This window comes from Panthera uncia, chromosome A2 (assembly GCF_023721935.1).
Source record: "Panthera uncia isolate 11264 chromosome A2, Puncia_PCG_1.0, whole genome shotgun sequence".
NCBI lineage: Eukaryota > Metazoa > Chordata > Mammalia > Carnivora > Felidae > Panthera > Panthera uncia.
This window is the reverse complement of record NC_064816.1, coordinates 52,052,767-52,065,980: the sequence shown is the minus strand read 5'-3', so window position 1 is coordinate 52,065,980 and position 13,214 is coordinate 52,052,767. Positions and strand designations below refer to the sequence as shown.

The 13,214-nt window shown below is 51.4% G+C and overlaps 1 protein-coding gene across 1 annotated transcript in view; it reads right to left on the bottom strand.

The window, feature by feature from the left end:
• CAND2 (cullin associated and neddylation dissociated 2 (putative)) overlaps positions 1-13,214 on the bottom strand; it is a 33,352-nt gene that overhangs the window by 5,281 nt on the left and 14,857 nt on the right. Inside the window, exons 8-13 of the mRNA XM_049641018.1 lie at positions 11,508-11,800; positions 10,281-10,422; positions 8,447-9,949; positions 5,997-6,092; positions 2,503-2,672; positions 1,065-1,229 (exon numbers count right to left, since the gene is read on the bottom strand). Of these exons, the coding sequence (XP_049496975.1) occupies positions 1,065-1,229; positions 2,503-2,672; positions 5,997-6,092; positions 8,447-9,949; positions 10,281-10,422; positions 11,508-11,800 (2,369 nt within the window). The remainder of the gene's footprint in view (positions 1-1,064; positions 1,230-2,502; positions 2,673-5,996; positions 6,093-8,446; positions 9,950-10,280; positions 10,423-11,507; positions 11,801-13,214) is intronic.

Genomic DNA, 13,214 nt, shown 5'->3' with positions numbered 1-13,214 from the left:
AACAAACAAACAACTGCTCTATGAGCCAACTAAACACATCTACAATCCTGGTCCAGCCTGCAGGAGAATAATGGTGACCTCTTTCGAAAATGGTGAAGTTCCTACAAACATGCAGCATAACGGATGGTTGTCTGAATTCTACACGCCCTACCCATCCCTACCGGATGTCCACCCTGCCCTGACCCCCCCACAACCCACAGCAAAGGAGGGGGACCAGCAAAAAGCATGGCATCACACAGCACATGCTGTGACCCAGGGCTCCTCCATTTCCCAGCTGGTGCCCTGGAACCACACAGCTCTCTGGCCTCTCCCCTGTAGAGTGGGCATCATAAACCCACTCTCTAAGGGTGTGGTGCAGACTCACCCTCCTCAACCCACCCTCCTCAACACCAAAAGGAGCCTGGACATAGGAGTCCAAATGTTGCACTGATGCCCAGGCCTTGTCCTGTGCTCCCTGGAGGGCAGGCAAGAGGGCCGTGTGGCCAGAAGGGGTAAGAAGGGAAAAGCATGGGGGAAATGCCTGTAAAAACTGGCTTTTATCAATCAACAGTGGGCCTTGGGCATCTCTCACATCAGTGCAGAGGGACCTGGCTCACTCTTCTTAATGCTGCTAGCATTCCAAGACCAGAGGTACCCAGTTTATTGAGTGAGCTTCTGATAGGTGGACATTTGGGAAGCTGCCAGCTTTCCCCAACTCTCAGAACAATCTAGAACATAAAACTCCAAACATGTTTTTAGGTGTCAGTCTAGAGGCTCTGTTCACAGAGATGGAACTGCTAGGTCAAAGGTGGGTCTCAATTCTAAATTTTTCTAGCTACTGCTAAACCGTCCTCCAAAGAGCTTGCCCAAAGATCAAAGGGGAGCTCAAAGAGCTTGAGGAGAGTGTAGACTCTCCTCAAAGGTGTTTGAGAGGCTGGTTCTCTTTCTTATTGAAAAAGAACAATGCAGTTATTTATAGGGGTGCCGGGGTGGAGAGTGGGGGACAAACAAGCAATGGGCCCCAGTGGTGCCTGCTCTCCCCTTCGTACAGGGTGGCCATAGGTTTGGCAGGGAGCCCATCCTACCCGGATATCATAGTGGTCCTTCAGGCCATCCTCCACGTGATTCAGGAACTCGCAGATGTCCAGCCGGCCCAGGCAGCTCTCAAGCAGCGAGTACATGCATTCAAAGGCTGCCTTGCGCACGTCCAGCCCATCATCCACTGTGTGCTTAAAGGGCCCCATTTCTACCTGCAGGAGGGAAGGGTGACAAGGGTTATGGGATGTGACTCTAGGGTGTAAGAACACCTCCCTTAGTTCCTGCTGCACACCCCACCTCTGTTGTTCAGTACTGTGTTCTGTCCCCAATCTCTTGCCTTTGCTCAGCCTGCAATGCCCTTTGATAATAACAGTAACAATAATTATTATAGTCTACGGAGCAGTTGTAATGTGCCAGCCACTGTGCTGAGTACTTGACAAATGACATGTTACTCAAGCATCACAACAGCCCCAGGAAGACAGTGTTATATTAACCCCACGTAACATAAGAGGAAACTAAGGCTCAGAAAGGTTAATTAATTTTCCCAAGAACACACAGCTAGTAAGCAGCTGAACTAGAATTAAAAGCCCGGGTCTCTGAAGCTTTTAACCACAAGGCTCTGTTCTTAATGGTACTCTCATTCTCACCCCTCAAAGCCCAGCTTAAATGCCCCCTCTTTTGGGAAACTTTCCTAACCCCTCTAAACGTAGTCGCTTCCTCTTCAGCAATGCCAGGTGGTTTTTTTTTGTTTTTTTGTTTTTTTTTTTTTTTAAAGAGAGAGAGAATGGGCAGGGGAAAGACAGAGAGATAGGGAGACAGAGGCTCCACAGTGGGCCTGCACTGACAGCAGCAGGCCAGATGTGGGGCTCAAACCCACGAACCATGAGATCATAACCTGAGCCGAAGATGAATGCTCAACTGAGTGACCATCCAGTCTCCCCAAGACATTTTTATTATACTATGTGATGATAGCTGTTAATTAACTTTTAATCTGTGCCCCTTAAATCCTTATTGCACCAAATAGGCTCTATCTCAGTAAATAATCGGCAGAATGGGTGTCTCTATCCTTTAGGTGGCCGTGAGCTCCCTAGTGGCAGCTCTGAGCCAGCTCTGATCCTGGCACTCTGACACAGCGCTGGTGCTCAGTGAATGCCTGCTGAATGTTGAGCGATAATAAGAACCACCAACATTTACTGAGTGCCAACTGTGTGCCAGGAGCAGCCCTGAGAAGCTGCAGGACATAACTCATTGAATCTTGTCAACAACCCTATGATGCAGACACGAACTATTTTCCTCATTTTTCCCAAGAAGAGAAACAGACTCAGAGCAGATTAAATTGTCCCTAGGTCAATGTGCCCAGGGTCACACAACCTGGAAGTGGAGGTGCAGCATTTGACCCAGGCCACATGGCCCACGTGCCTGCTCTGAAGAGCTTGACCCAAATCCTTGTCGCAGCTCCGCCAGTCAGGCCTTCACTGGCCTTACCTCTCGGATGAGGTCCCTGCGGATCTTTGTCTCCTGGTAGAGGAGGGGCAGGATGTCATCCAGCAGGTCCCGGACCAGTGAGGGCTTATTGTGCACAGCCGAGTTGAAGAAAGCCAGAGTGGCCCGGCGCACATTCAGGTCTGGGTCCTGCAGGCTCTCCATGAACTCTCCTGAAAGATGAGAGGGTGTATGAGGGACGGCTCAGCCAAGACGCAAATCACCTCTACCCCAACCTCAGTCACCTGATTACTGTGAGCTGGGCAGACTTGGCGGAAGGGGGGCAAACGTGTTCTGAGCATCTACTTTCTTACCAGGCACAATGAGTCCTCAAAGCACAAGTAAGAATGTGAACTAGAGTCTGGCCTGGGTTCAAATCCAGGTTCCACTATTTCCTAGCTATGGGACCTTGGATAGCCTCAATGTCCTCATCTATAAAATGGGGGTAACAGCAGTACCCATAGTGTAGGACTGTTTTCAAGATTTAAAATGTAGTGATATCTATCTATCTATCTATCTATCTGTCTATCTAATATACCTAATCTATCTAAAATACTTAGCAGAAAGCTTGGCACAGAGCAAGGATTCTATAAACGTTAACTTGATATCATTACAGATAAGGATATTGAAGATCAGAGAGATAAAGAAACTTACACTTTCACATAGCACTTCTCTGAATATACCTTTCTGTATAGTTTATAGACTTTTTAAGGACTATGTTAATGTCTCATTTGCTCTATAAAGAAAATCTAGAATGAGCAGAATCCTTAAAAAAACAAAAAACAACAACAAAAACTGCGATCCTAACAGTATTTCAAATGATTAACATAACCACCAGGTTAGGAAAGAATGAAATAACTCACCCAAGTAATTTCCAAAGTATTTTGACTAGTTGCCCTCCGGCTAATGACAAAAGACCTATAAACAGATACTGACTATTCACAGAGATAAAAGTTAGCAATTGTCAGTCTACTTTCTGTGTGTTCCAGGATTAAGCGTATAAATATCTGGTAGACAGCAGGAACTGGGCTTTTCCCTGTAAGAGAAGGGTATGGAACGGAAGAAGGCTAGAAGGAGCCCTGCAGTACTGGACTGGAAGAGCAGGTAACACATGTACATGTGTGTCTGTGTACATACATTCACACATTCACATACTTCCTAGTTCTGTCTGTTAAGAGGACCTTGAAGCAATGGCACCCCAGTAGCAATTAGCACACCTAGTGTCTAGATCTTGGATTCTAAGTACCATTCTCCACTAAAAAAAATCAGGGCTCCCTGAACAAAGGACTGATTCCAGAGCTGAGGCAGCAAAGGTTCAAGGTAAGTGTAGGGCATCTTACTGTGCCAAAAAGTAAGGATATGTTCAAAGGATGACGGAAACACATCAACAGAACATAGGAACCAGTCCGAAGGGCTCACACTGGCCACATCTAAGACAAGCTTAAGAATCAAAATAAATGAAGACAGTAAATAGTTATAAGTCACTGAATAAAACAGGAACCCATGAGTCTATAACGATATGAATAAATCAATGAATAAATAAATGGGGGATAAGGAAAAGTTCTTCCAGAGAACAGAAAGCAATCTAACAAATATGGAAGGAATGCTGAATTAAAAGTCACCATTTGGCAACTGTCAGAAATCACTGAATCAGGAAAGAAACCACAATGGATGCTAAATGTGGTGGGCAGAAATTTGATGAACAGGATGTTTTGACAGACTCAAAAATACTTATTCATTCCAAAGGAAAAAGTAATTTTAGAGTGGAGAACCTGGAAGTCTCCACCTTAATCAGGTTATCAGAGTTACCATCACCAGTCATGGGGAAAACTGCCATGCTGTGCTTCCCAATACAATGCCCTGGGAAGAACATAAAGTCTCCCAGCAGAGCAGGATTCATATCCAGAGCCGGTAACCTCTGGGGCTCTTCTACTGTGTCCTGGTGGGGAACCTGGCAAGACTGGAGTTCAAGTCGCCTCTCTGAATCTCTGCCTCCTCATCTGTAACATGCGACCCTCAAGCAAGGGAGAATGAACTACAGTGAGGTATACCAAAGGGCCTAGCCTTATATCTGATATGCAGTGAGAGCACGAAAACTGTGGTTCAACCATACAACAAGAAACAAACACCTAGGCAGAGGTCCCTAGGACTGCTAGCCATGGACGGCTCAGGCAAGATGAGGGAATTCAGAACTAGGGGCAACATATGCCCACTGGGTCAGGGGATGGGATGAAGTTGCTGTTGATATTGCTGTGGCTTCTAGACATGTTCTCCAATTCAGAGTGTGGCCACACCTGCTGACCCCTGGTCTCACACAACAGTGCCCTGGCAAGTGTGGATCAGAATCCCCGTTTTAAAATTTTTTAAATATTATTTTAGAGAAGGGGAGGGAGGGACAGAGGGAGAGACAGAGAGAATCTTAAGCGGTACTTAATCTATGCTCAGTGTGGACCCCAATGTGGGGCTTGATCCCACGACCCTGGGATCATGACCTGAGTCAGACGTTCAACCAACTGAACCACCCAGGCACCCCAACACCCCCGGTTTTTTTAAACTTTTTTTTTTTACATTTATTTATTTTTGAGAAACAGAGTGAGACAAAGCATGAGCGGGGTTGGGGCAGAGAGAGGAGACACAGAATCTGAAGCAGGCTCCAGGCTCTGAGCTGTCAGCACACAGCCCGACATGGGGCTCAAACCCATGAGCTGTGAGATCATGACCTGAGCCGAAGTCGGATGCTCAACTAACTGAGCCACCCAGGCACCCCGTCACCCCCGTTTTAGAGCTGGGGATGAGATGACCTGTCCATGCTCACACAGCCAGAGAGTAGCAGAGCCAGGCTGTCAACCCAAGACTGGCAGACTTCAGAATCTCTCCACATTCCACCAGGCTGTGCTGCCTGTGTGAGAAGGGCCAGACTCCCAGTGTGATCCAGTTACAGGCCTGCAGGCTCAGAGCTGTGAATGTCTGCCTTCTCTAGGAAGAGCCTAGTCCTGCAGAGTTCCAAAGAGAGGGCTCACCAATGAAGTCTGCTTGGGCTCCTAAGTCCAGAAGACTCCTAAGACAGGGTATGAGCTGGGAGCCACTCTCCCCAATTCCAGTAGAGCTCTACCTAGCTTGAAGCCCACCGAAGCCAATGCACGTGAGAGGCTGGTGGTTTTCCACGTGTAAGAGACTGTGTGTTCATGGAGTACCTTCCCCCAGTAAAAAATGGGGCCTCTGAATCAACTTAGAACTTGCAGATAAGGGTTCTTACCCCCTTACACTTTACAGATGAGGAAATGAGGCTCAGAGGTAAGAAGTGGCATGTTAGGCTCACCCAGCAATTCAGTGGCAGCACAGGGATTTGAACCAGGCCCTGCTGCCCATCATAGAGGTGAGGTAGCCTCCTGGGCCTCAGACTCCCCTTAGCTAATGTGTAAGAAAAATCAGCCTGGACTCAAAGGCTGGGAGGAGGGGATGAGCGGGGCCGGGAGTAGAGGAGTGGGGGTGCTCACCGATGAAGCTCTTCAGGAGGGGGTCAATGGGATGGGGCTGGTCAGAGATGAGGAACTTGACTGCTGTGATGACAGTGCTCCGTGTGTGTGGCCGACCTGCAGGACAAGAGGCATCAGCTTGGTAAGCGGCAGGGACAATCCTAGACACTCAGTAAATGACGGGGTCTCTGAATCAACCTTAGAACCTACAGTTAAGGGTTTCTCACCCCCATTTTACAGATGTGGAAACTGAGACACAGGTCAGAAGGTGTTGAGGCTCTCTGCCTCCCTGGGAGACAGAACTGGACCCCTCCCCATTCAAAACACCCATCTTTGGTGAAGTCAATGCCCTTCCCCTTGGCAGTCTAAAATGCATCCCTAAATTCTCCTGTGGTGGCTGAGAGGAAAACTGCCAGTTCTCAGGTAACCACACTGCAGGATGCACACAGGGAACCAAGAACCCAAGACAGTGGTCAATCCATAGTCCAAAGAAAGCCCTTTGCTCAGGCCTTGGGGCTGCGTTCTACTTTTCAGACACATTATCCTCAGGATGGTCCTATTGATTAACAATAAATGGTAATATAAATCAAAACGTTTCATAAAAATCATTATTAATCTCTGACTTACAGATGAGGAAAAAAACCCAGAAAGGTTAAGTTCATATCTAAGGTTACACAGCAGATCCAGAATTCAATGGCTGAATCTGAGCCCTGGCTGGGCCCTCCTCCTCAGGCCTGCATTCTCTAAGCAGGCGGCAGGTGTGCTCCAGGCAAGCTGAAGGCCAAGGGGATTCCAACAGAACTCAGAACATCCCGAAAGCTTGGGAATGGAGAAGTTACTTACTTTTCCGCTTGCTTTCTGAATATAGAGGCTGAATATAGAGGCTTATTAACAAAGAACCCAGCAGCTGCTCCCTCCTCTCTACCTCAGCACCCAACAGTGAGGGGTTAAGGTTGTTTCCGTCATTTAGCCCTTACATTCGAGTCAGAAGAAAGTTTACACTTTGGTCCCAAGGTGTGAAAACGGAAAAGAGTTACTGACTTAAGACTTACAGTTCTTTCCTCTTTCTCTATCCTGACTGGCTTATGACAAGATTCAGTGTGGCTCATGAAGACATGGACAACAGAACAGGATTAAGTGAATTTAAGATAAGAAAAACGAGGGGCGGCTGGGTGGCTCAGTCAGTTAAGCTTCCGACTTCAGCTCAGGTCATGATGTCACGATTCATGGGTTTGAGCCCTGCATCCGGCTCTGTGCTGACAGCTCAGAGCCTGGAGCCTGCTTCAAATTCTGTGTCTCCCTCTCTCTCTGTTCCTCTCCCGCTCATGCTGTCTCTCTCAGTCCTTCAAAAATAAATAAAAACATTAATAAAAAAATTTTTTTTTTTAATGACAAAAACGAGGCCAAGGAAAAACACAGGCAAGGAAGTGAAAGGAAGACTAGAGTGAGGGCAGGGAGAGCCACCTAGGAAGTCCCATGAACTTGCTGGAAGCAGGCCATGAGTCTGGCTCTAAGCTTCCAGGCAGTTGGTGGTAAAAAGGCAATGTGACCGCTTAACTGGTTCAACAGGGTGCATGAGGCAGAAGTGAATCAGGGCTTGGAAATGGCGGGGCTGCTCCTCATATCCTAAGACTCTGGCCCCTCAAGCTTCCTTGTGAAGAGCCCTGTGAGTGTAACAGGCAATGTCCTCAACACGTTCTTCTCGTCCATGCAGTGGTGTGAGCCACCAAGCTGCTTCTTATAAACCCAGCAGCCCAGTGAGGGCTTAACTGTGATCATGAACATAACAACAGCAGTTTTTACCTAGTATTAATTACATACCATATGCTATACCAAGCACTTTGCCTTCGTTATGTGAATAAATACACCCTCTGACTCTCTCAGAGGAGCAGCTGGCCAGCTCAAGGCCTGGAGGCCTTTCATTCCCAGGGGCTTTCACTTACCCAAGAGCCCCACAGCCCCACCTGTCTGCTTTCTTCCTCCCTGAGTTTCAGAGAGCCCTGACGTGCCCTTACCGAACCACACAAAACCTGCCCCTGGTTTTTGCTGGACCCTCCCCAAACCCTATGAGTATGGCCCCCGGTCCTACCTAGTCTATACTGACATTTGCTCCTGGCTCAAACAAACCCAAGAGAGCTGCACTCCCTGCAGGCCAAGAACTCCTTTTATTAACTTGTGCCTGGAGCATGAGGCTGCTGTCCACACCAAGGAGTATGAAGGCGGCATCATGAAAAACTTATTTTTTGTAGGGACGTATTAAGGATTCTGTCTCCTCCATCCCAGAGAGCCCCCAGGAGGGGGCCTACACGTCTCAGGAAACACTGTGTTTTTAATGGCTTCTCTGCCTTTGCCTTATCCACACCAAGACTCTTCAGATCTAATCACTTGAATTAGCTCCCTGTGAGTGAGCCACTTGGGAGAAACTGCCCACCTCCGACCTGGACTGCCTTTGCCCACACCTGTGCCCCTACCTGCAGCAAGCTGCTTCCGGAATCGGGGCAGAAGGAATGGAGGGTTCACGAGGACCAGCTTGCCGATGCACTCAGCCACCACCCCCCGGGTGCCCTCCTCGGCACCCTCACAGCGCTGGAACAGCAGGGCCCAGATGTCCTCGGCGTAGGGCTTCAGGCTGTCGGGCTGGGCGGCCCCCAGGGCCTCCCTGAGCGAGTGCAACAGCAAGTACTGCCGCCGGGGCTCAGCCTCGATCTGCCCCAGCAGGAAGGGCAGGAAGTCAGGCAGGTTCCCGGCGCCCACGCGGCCCAGTGCATAGGAGGCAGCCGCCCTCACGTCCTCACTGGGTGACCCCAAGGCTTCCAGGAGTACTGCCTTCAGCTCCCGCTGGGGGCCTGGCCCAGCCACCTGGCCCACCTCAGCCAGTGACAGGAAAGCCAGGACCTTGACCCCTGTGCTCGAGTGGGGCGACCTGGCATCGCAGACCAGGCGGTTTGCCGTGCCTGCCGCCTCCTGGGGACAAGCGGCCGCAAGGGCTGCCACACACCGAGCCAGAGAGTGGAACACCTGCTTGTGCAGGCCCGGCCCGCCGTCCGCAGCCTGTTCGTAAACAGGCGCAGTGAGCATGCTGATGAGCTCCTCGTAGTCCACGCACGGGGGGCGCGTCCCCACCAGGGCCTGCAGGAAGCCTTCAGCAGCTGCCAGCACACTTGCTGGCAACAGGGGTGAGCGTAGCAACCGCAGCAGCTCTGAGAGCACAGGGCCGCTGACCTTGGCCAAAGAGGCCGGCTGGGCCTGGGTCACCGTGGCAAGGAAGTCCACAGCCAGCTGAGCCACATGCATGTCGTTCTCACTGACCAGGGCAGGCAGCTCGGCCAGTACGGCCTGCACAGCACACGGAGGGAGGCTCAGTCCCTGGCTCTGGGTCAGGGCATCCAGGGCAGCCAGTGTGGCCAAGCGCAGCGCCCGTTGGTTCTTTCGCAGAAACGAGGCCAGAATGGGCAGTGCCTCAGCCACAATGGGCTGCAGGTCAAGCCGCAACGGGGACAAGGCCACCAGCGTCAGTGCCTTGACAGCAGGCAGCCGGGTGATCTCATTCCGCAGGCGGTCCAGAAGGAGCAATAGCGATGGCTGTAGGTCATCCCCAAGCCGGTCACCCAGGTGGGCCACGAGGTGGCCCATGCAGGCAATGGCGCGCTCCTTCACCTCCTGGTCCAGGTCAGTGGCACGGAGCCGTGCTAGGGTGGCTGCAGACATTTCTCCAACATATGGCTCAGGGTCCAGCGTCCGAGGCCTGTCCAGTGGCCACAGGGCCCGCACCAGCTCCTGGAGCACCAGCAGGGCCTCAGCTGCGATCTTGTAGAAAGGGTCAGCCACGCAGGCCATCACAGGTGGCAGGAGAGTCGGCAGGTGTGAATGGAAGGCCTCAGCTGGCTCTGTACTCAGCAGCCCCTGCAGGAAGGCCAGGGCATCCATCCGGATGGTGGAAGAGCTGGAACGGTCCGCCAGAGAGAAGACGATGCCTGTGGGGTGGGTGCAAAGGTTAGGGAGCCCCAGGCAATCCCTGGATATGGGTGGGGGGGGAGCACCGGCAGGCATGTGAGCTGGACCCAGGCCCCAGGGCTCTTATGTTGCAGATCCTGAAAAATCAGGGCTTGGCCAGGGCTGAGGGACACAAGGCCAGGAAACTCCCCTGAAACCAGAAAGAAGGGCCTGCACCCCAGCTTTGTTCTCACCGCTGGCAGTGGGGAGCCACCATAGGCTGCTGAACAGGTTACCCATGGGGATTGAGGCCTGGGGTCTGGGTTCTGGAAGAGCCCAGGCTGAGAGATACCTGGTTGTAGTCCATCCTACCTGCGACCAACACGGGCATGTGCTCTGCAAGGCTGCCAGGGAGGACGCCTGCCAGCTCAGTGAGGAGGCTGAAGCAGCCCTGGCGGGCCCTGACACTCCGATCCTTAAGCTGCCGCTGCAGGGCCTTGATCACGAGAGGCACCTGTGGGCAGTTTGAAGGAGAAACGTGACCACCCAGGAAACCAGGGCGTCCCACCGACCACTGGGGAGCTTTGCTGGGGCACATGCCCATGGAGGACCCCCAGTGTGAGAGGATCACTCCATCTCAAGCTTTCCATCACTCGCTCCATACACAGACCCTCTGTGGTAGGAACTATTCCTGGGCTCTTTACAGATAGGGAACAGGCAGAGAGAGGTTAAGGGACTTGCTCAAGGTCACCTGGCAGTCTGGCTCTCACCCATACACTCCATAAGGGGGAAGCAAGGAGGCCCCTTTCCCTTCCCTGGGTAGATTCTCTCTCCAGAGGAGCCCATCTGTTCACTGAGCTTCAGATTCCAGTGAAGCAAAGACTCCCAGATCTCCATCTTCAACACCAGATTCGTGTGCTAACCGCCTGTCTGACCTCAACGTGGGCATCCGAGGACCTGGAACCTTAAATGTCCAGAATGGAACTCTAGATATTCCCTTCTCCACCAGGTCAAGGAACTGCAGCCCATGTTTTAGCCAGACCCTGGAACTCACATAGACACCTTCCTGTCCCTCACCCTTCACATCCAATTTGACATCAAGACCCAAATACTACTCCTCCAGTCTGACCACTCCTCTTGCCCCTACCCCCAGCCCGAAGCGCCATTCCTTTCACCTGGACAGCAGCAACGGCCTCCTGTTGGCCTCCAGCATCTATTCTTTCCCTCCCTGTGACAATTCATTTCCCACACAGCAACCAGAGTGAGCTCCTTCAAATGGGAATGGGATCCTGTAATTCCCCTCCTGTGGCTTCTAGGCTCTTAGAATAAAACTGAAACTCCTTCTTAGGGGGCTGGAAGCCCTATTTGGGTTGTCCATCTGCCCCTACCCTGTGTGGTCCAGGGGCCAGGCCTTCACCTGCCATGCTCCCCACTATACTCAGCACCTAACACAGGGCCAGACACACAGTGGGTGCTCAGTGCACACATCTCACTGGGTGGACAGATGGTGCGGTGGTGGAGGGATGGAAGGGTGAGCAGGTGGGAGGGTGAGTCATGAGTGCAGGAGCAAGGATGGGAGACAGGAGGAGGCATGCCCACCTGGCCACGCAGCATATGCAGGTTGCTGCCTGTTTGGGTGGGCTCCTCCATGGCCTCCAGCCACCCCTTTGGGGGCCGTGTCTGCCGCAGCAACACAATGTAAGCCCCGAAGACGTCAGCCTTGACATTCTCCTCGCGTTCCTTGAAGCGGTGGATGAGTGCAGGCGCCAGGGTGCAGTGGAAGTCAGACAGCAGGTCGGGCCGAGAGCCGATCAAGGCGGCCATGCACTTGGCCGCTGCCCGGCGCACCTTCCAGCTCATGTCATCATCATCACTGTACTCGTCCTCACTCTCTGGGGCATGAACAGGACACCCATGTGTCCTGGCCCCACTCAGGCTGTCTCGCAGGATGGGGAAGTGACAAGAGAGGGGGCAGGGAGGAGGGAGTCAGGACTGTTTCATCTTTCAATTTTGATTTACACACTATTAGGAATGTTACCTGCCATTTAGTGAACACCTACTGCGTGCCAAACGTGGTGCCAAGCACTTCAGATCCACAACCTCATCTGAGCCTCACAACCATCTTGTAAGACAAGGATTATTTCACCCCTGTAGAAATGTGGAAACTGGGGGGAAACGGCTCACCCCAAGTTACATGAGCAGGGATACAGTTGGTGTTAAACCAGAATCCTCCCTTTGTCTCCAGACCCTTCATTGTTTTGCCTACATGAGGGACAAAACTAACTTCCAAGTCATCAGTGAGGGTTTAAGACAATCCATTTGGGCACAAAACCCATCCTTTCGTTTCAGAACTGGCTGTGTGATGTTTCACTTGTTGGGATTCCAGAAACGACAGTTGACAGGGCCTCCCTTTGGCCTCCTCACTTCCTCCACCTCTGGCCCCAGCCTCTCAAGTCCGGATTCTGGCTTCCAAGCAGGACTACTAACAAGGAAAAGCTGTGTTTGTGTGACTTTCTACTCTTCAAGCTTTCTACTCTCCAAGTACAGACCTCATCAAGTATTTTACCACGCCTCAGGAATGAGGGTGCTTTGAGCCCCATTTTATAGATGACAAGAATAAGGCTCAGAGAGGGTGAGAGACTCTCCTGAGGACACACAGCTAGGAAACAATAGAGCTAACATTCAGGCCCACGAGGTCCACCCATACATCTGGAGAGACACACATGAGGCTAAGAAGGGGACAGTCCTAACTAGGGACAGTTAGTGTGTAACACACACAGACCCAGTGTGTTCTTTCTATCCGTGCTGCTCTGCAGATGACTCAGACTTTCAGAGCACTGACATCTGGAGAAGCCACAGTGGGCCATGTGGATGGTCCCATGGATGTGTCCTATCAGCACTGCAGATATCCTCGGATGGATCGTTGTTTGTTATCTCCACCCTATGCCACCCAGGAAGAAAAATCCATAGCTCCCTGCTACTGACAAGAAAATGCTCAACCTCCCTGGCTTGGCATTTGGGCTTCAAAACGCCTGTCCAACCTTGTCTCCTACCATCCCATCTCACCCTGAGTGAGATCAGGCCCTAAGTCCTTTGCCTCCATCAATGCCCTACAGGCCCAGGGCCATCAGTGACAGCTAGGACCATGGGCACGAACGGAAAAAAGCCACTGCGTCCATTCCCCATCCAGGTATCTCTCTCCCCCTGCCAGTACCTATCATTCCACTACTAGAGTTTCACTCTGCTGGGTGAAAGCTTCATCTCTTAGAAACTGTTACTAAGCAGGTACAGATATGGCAGCATAGA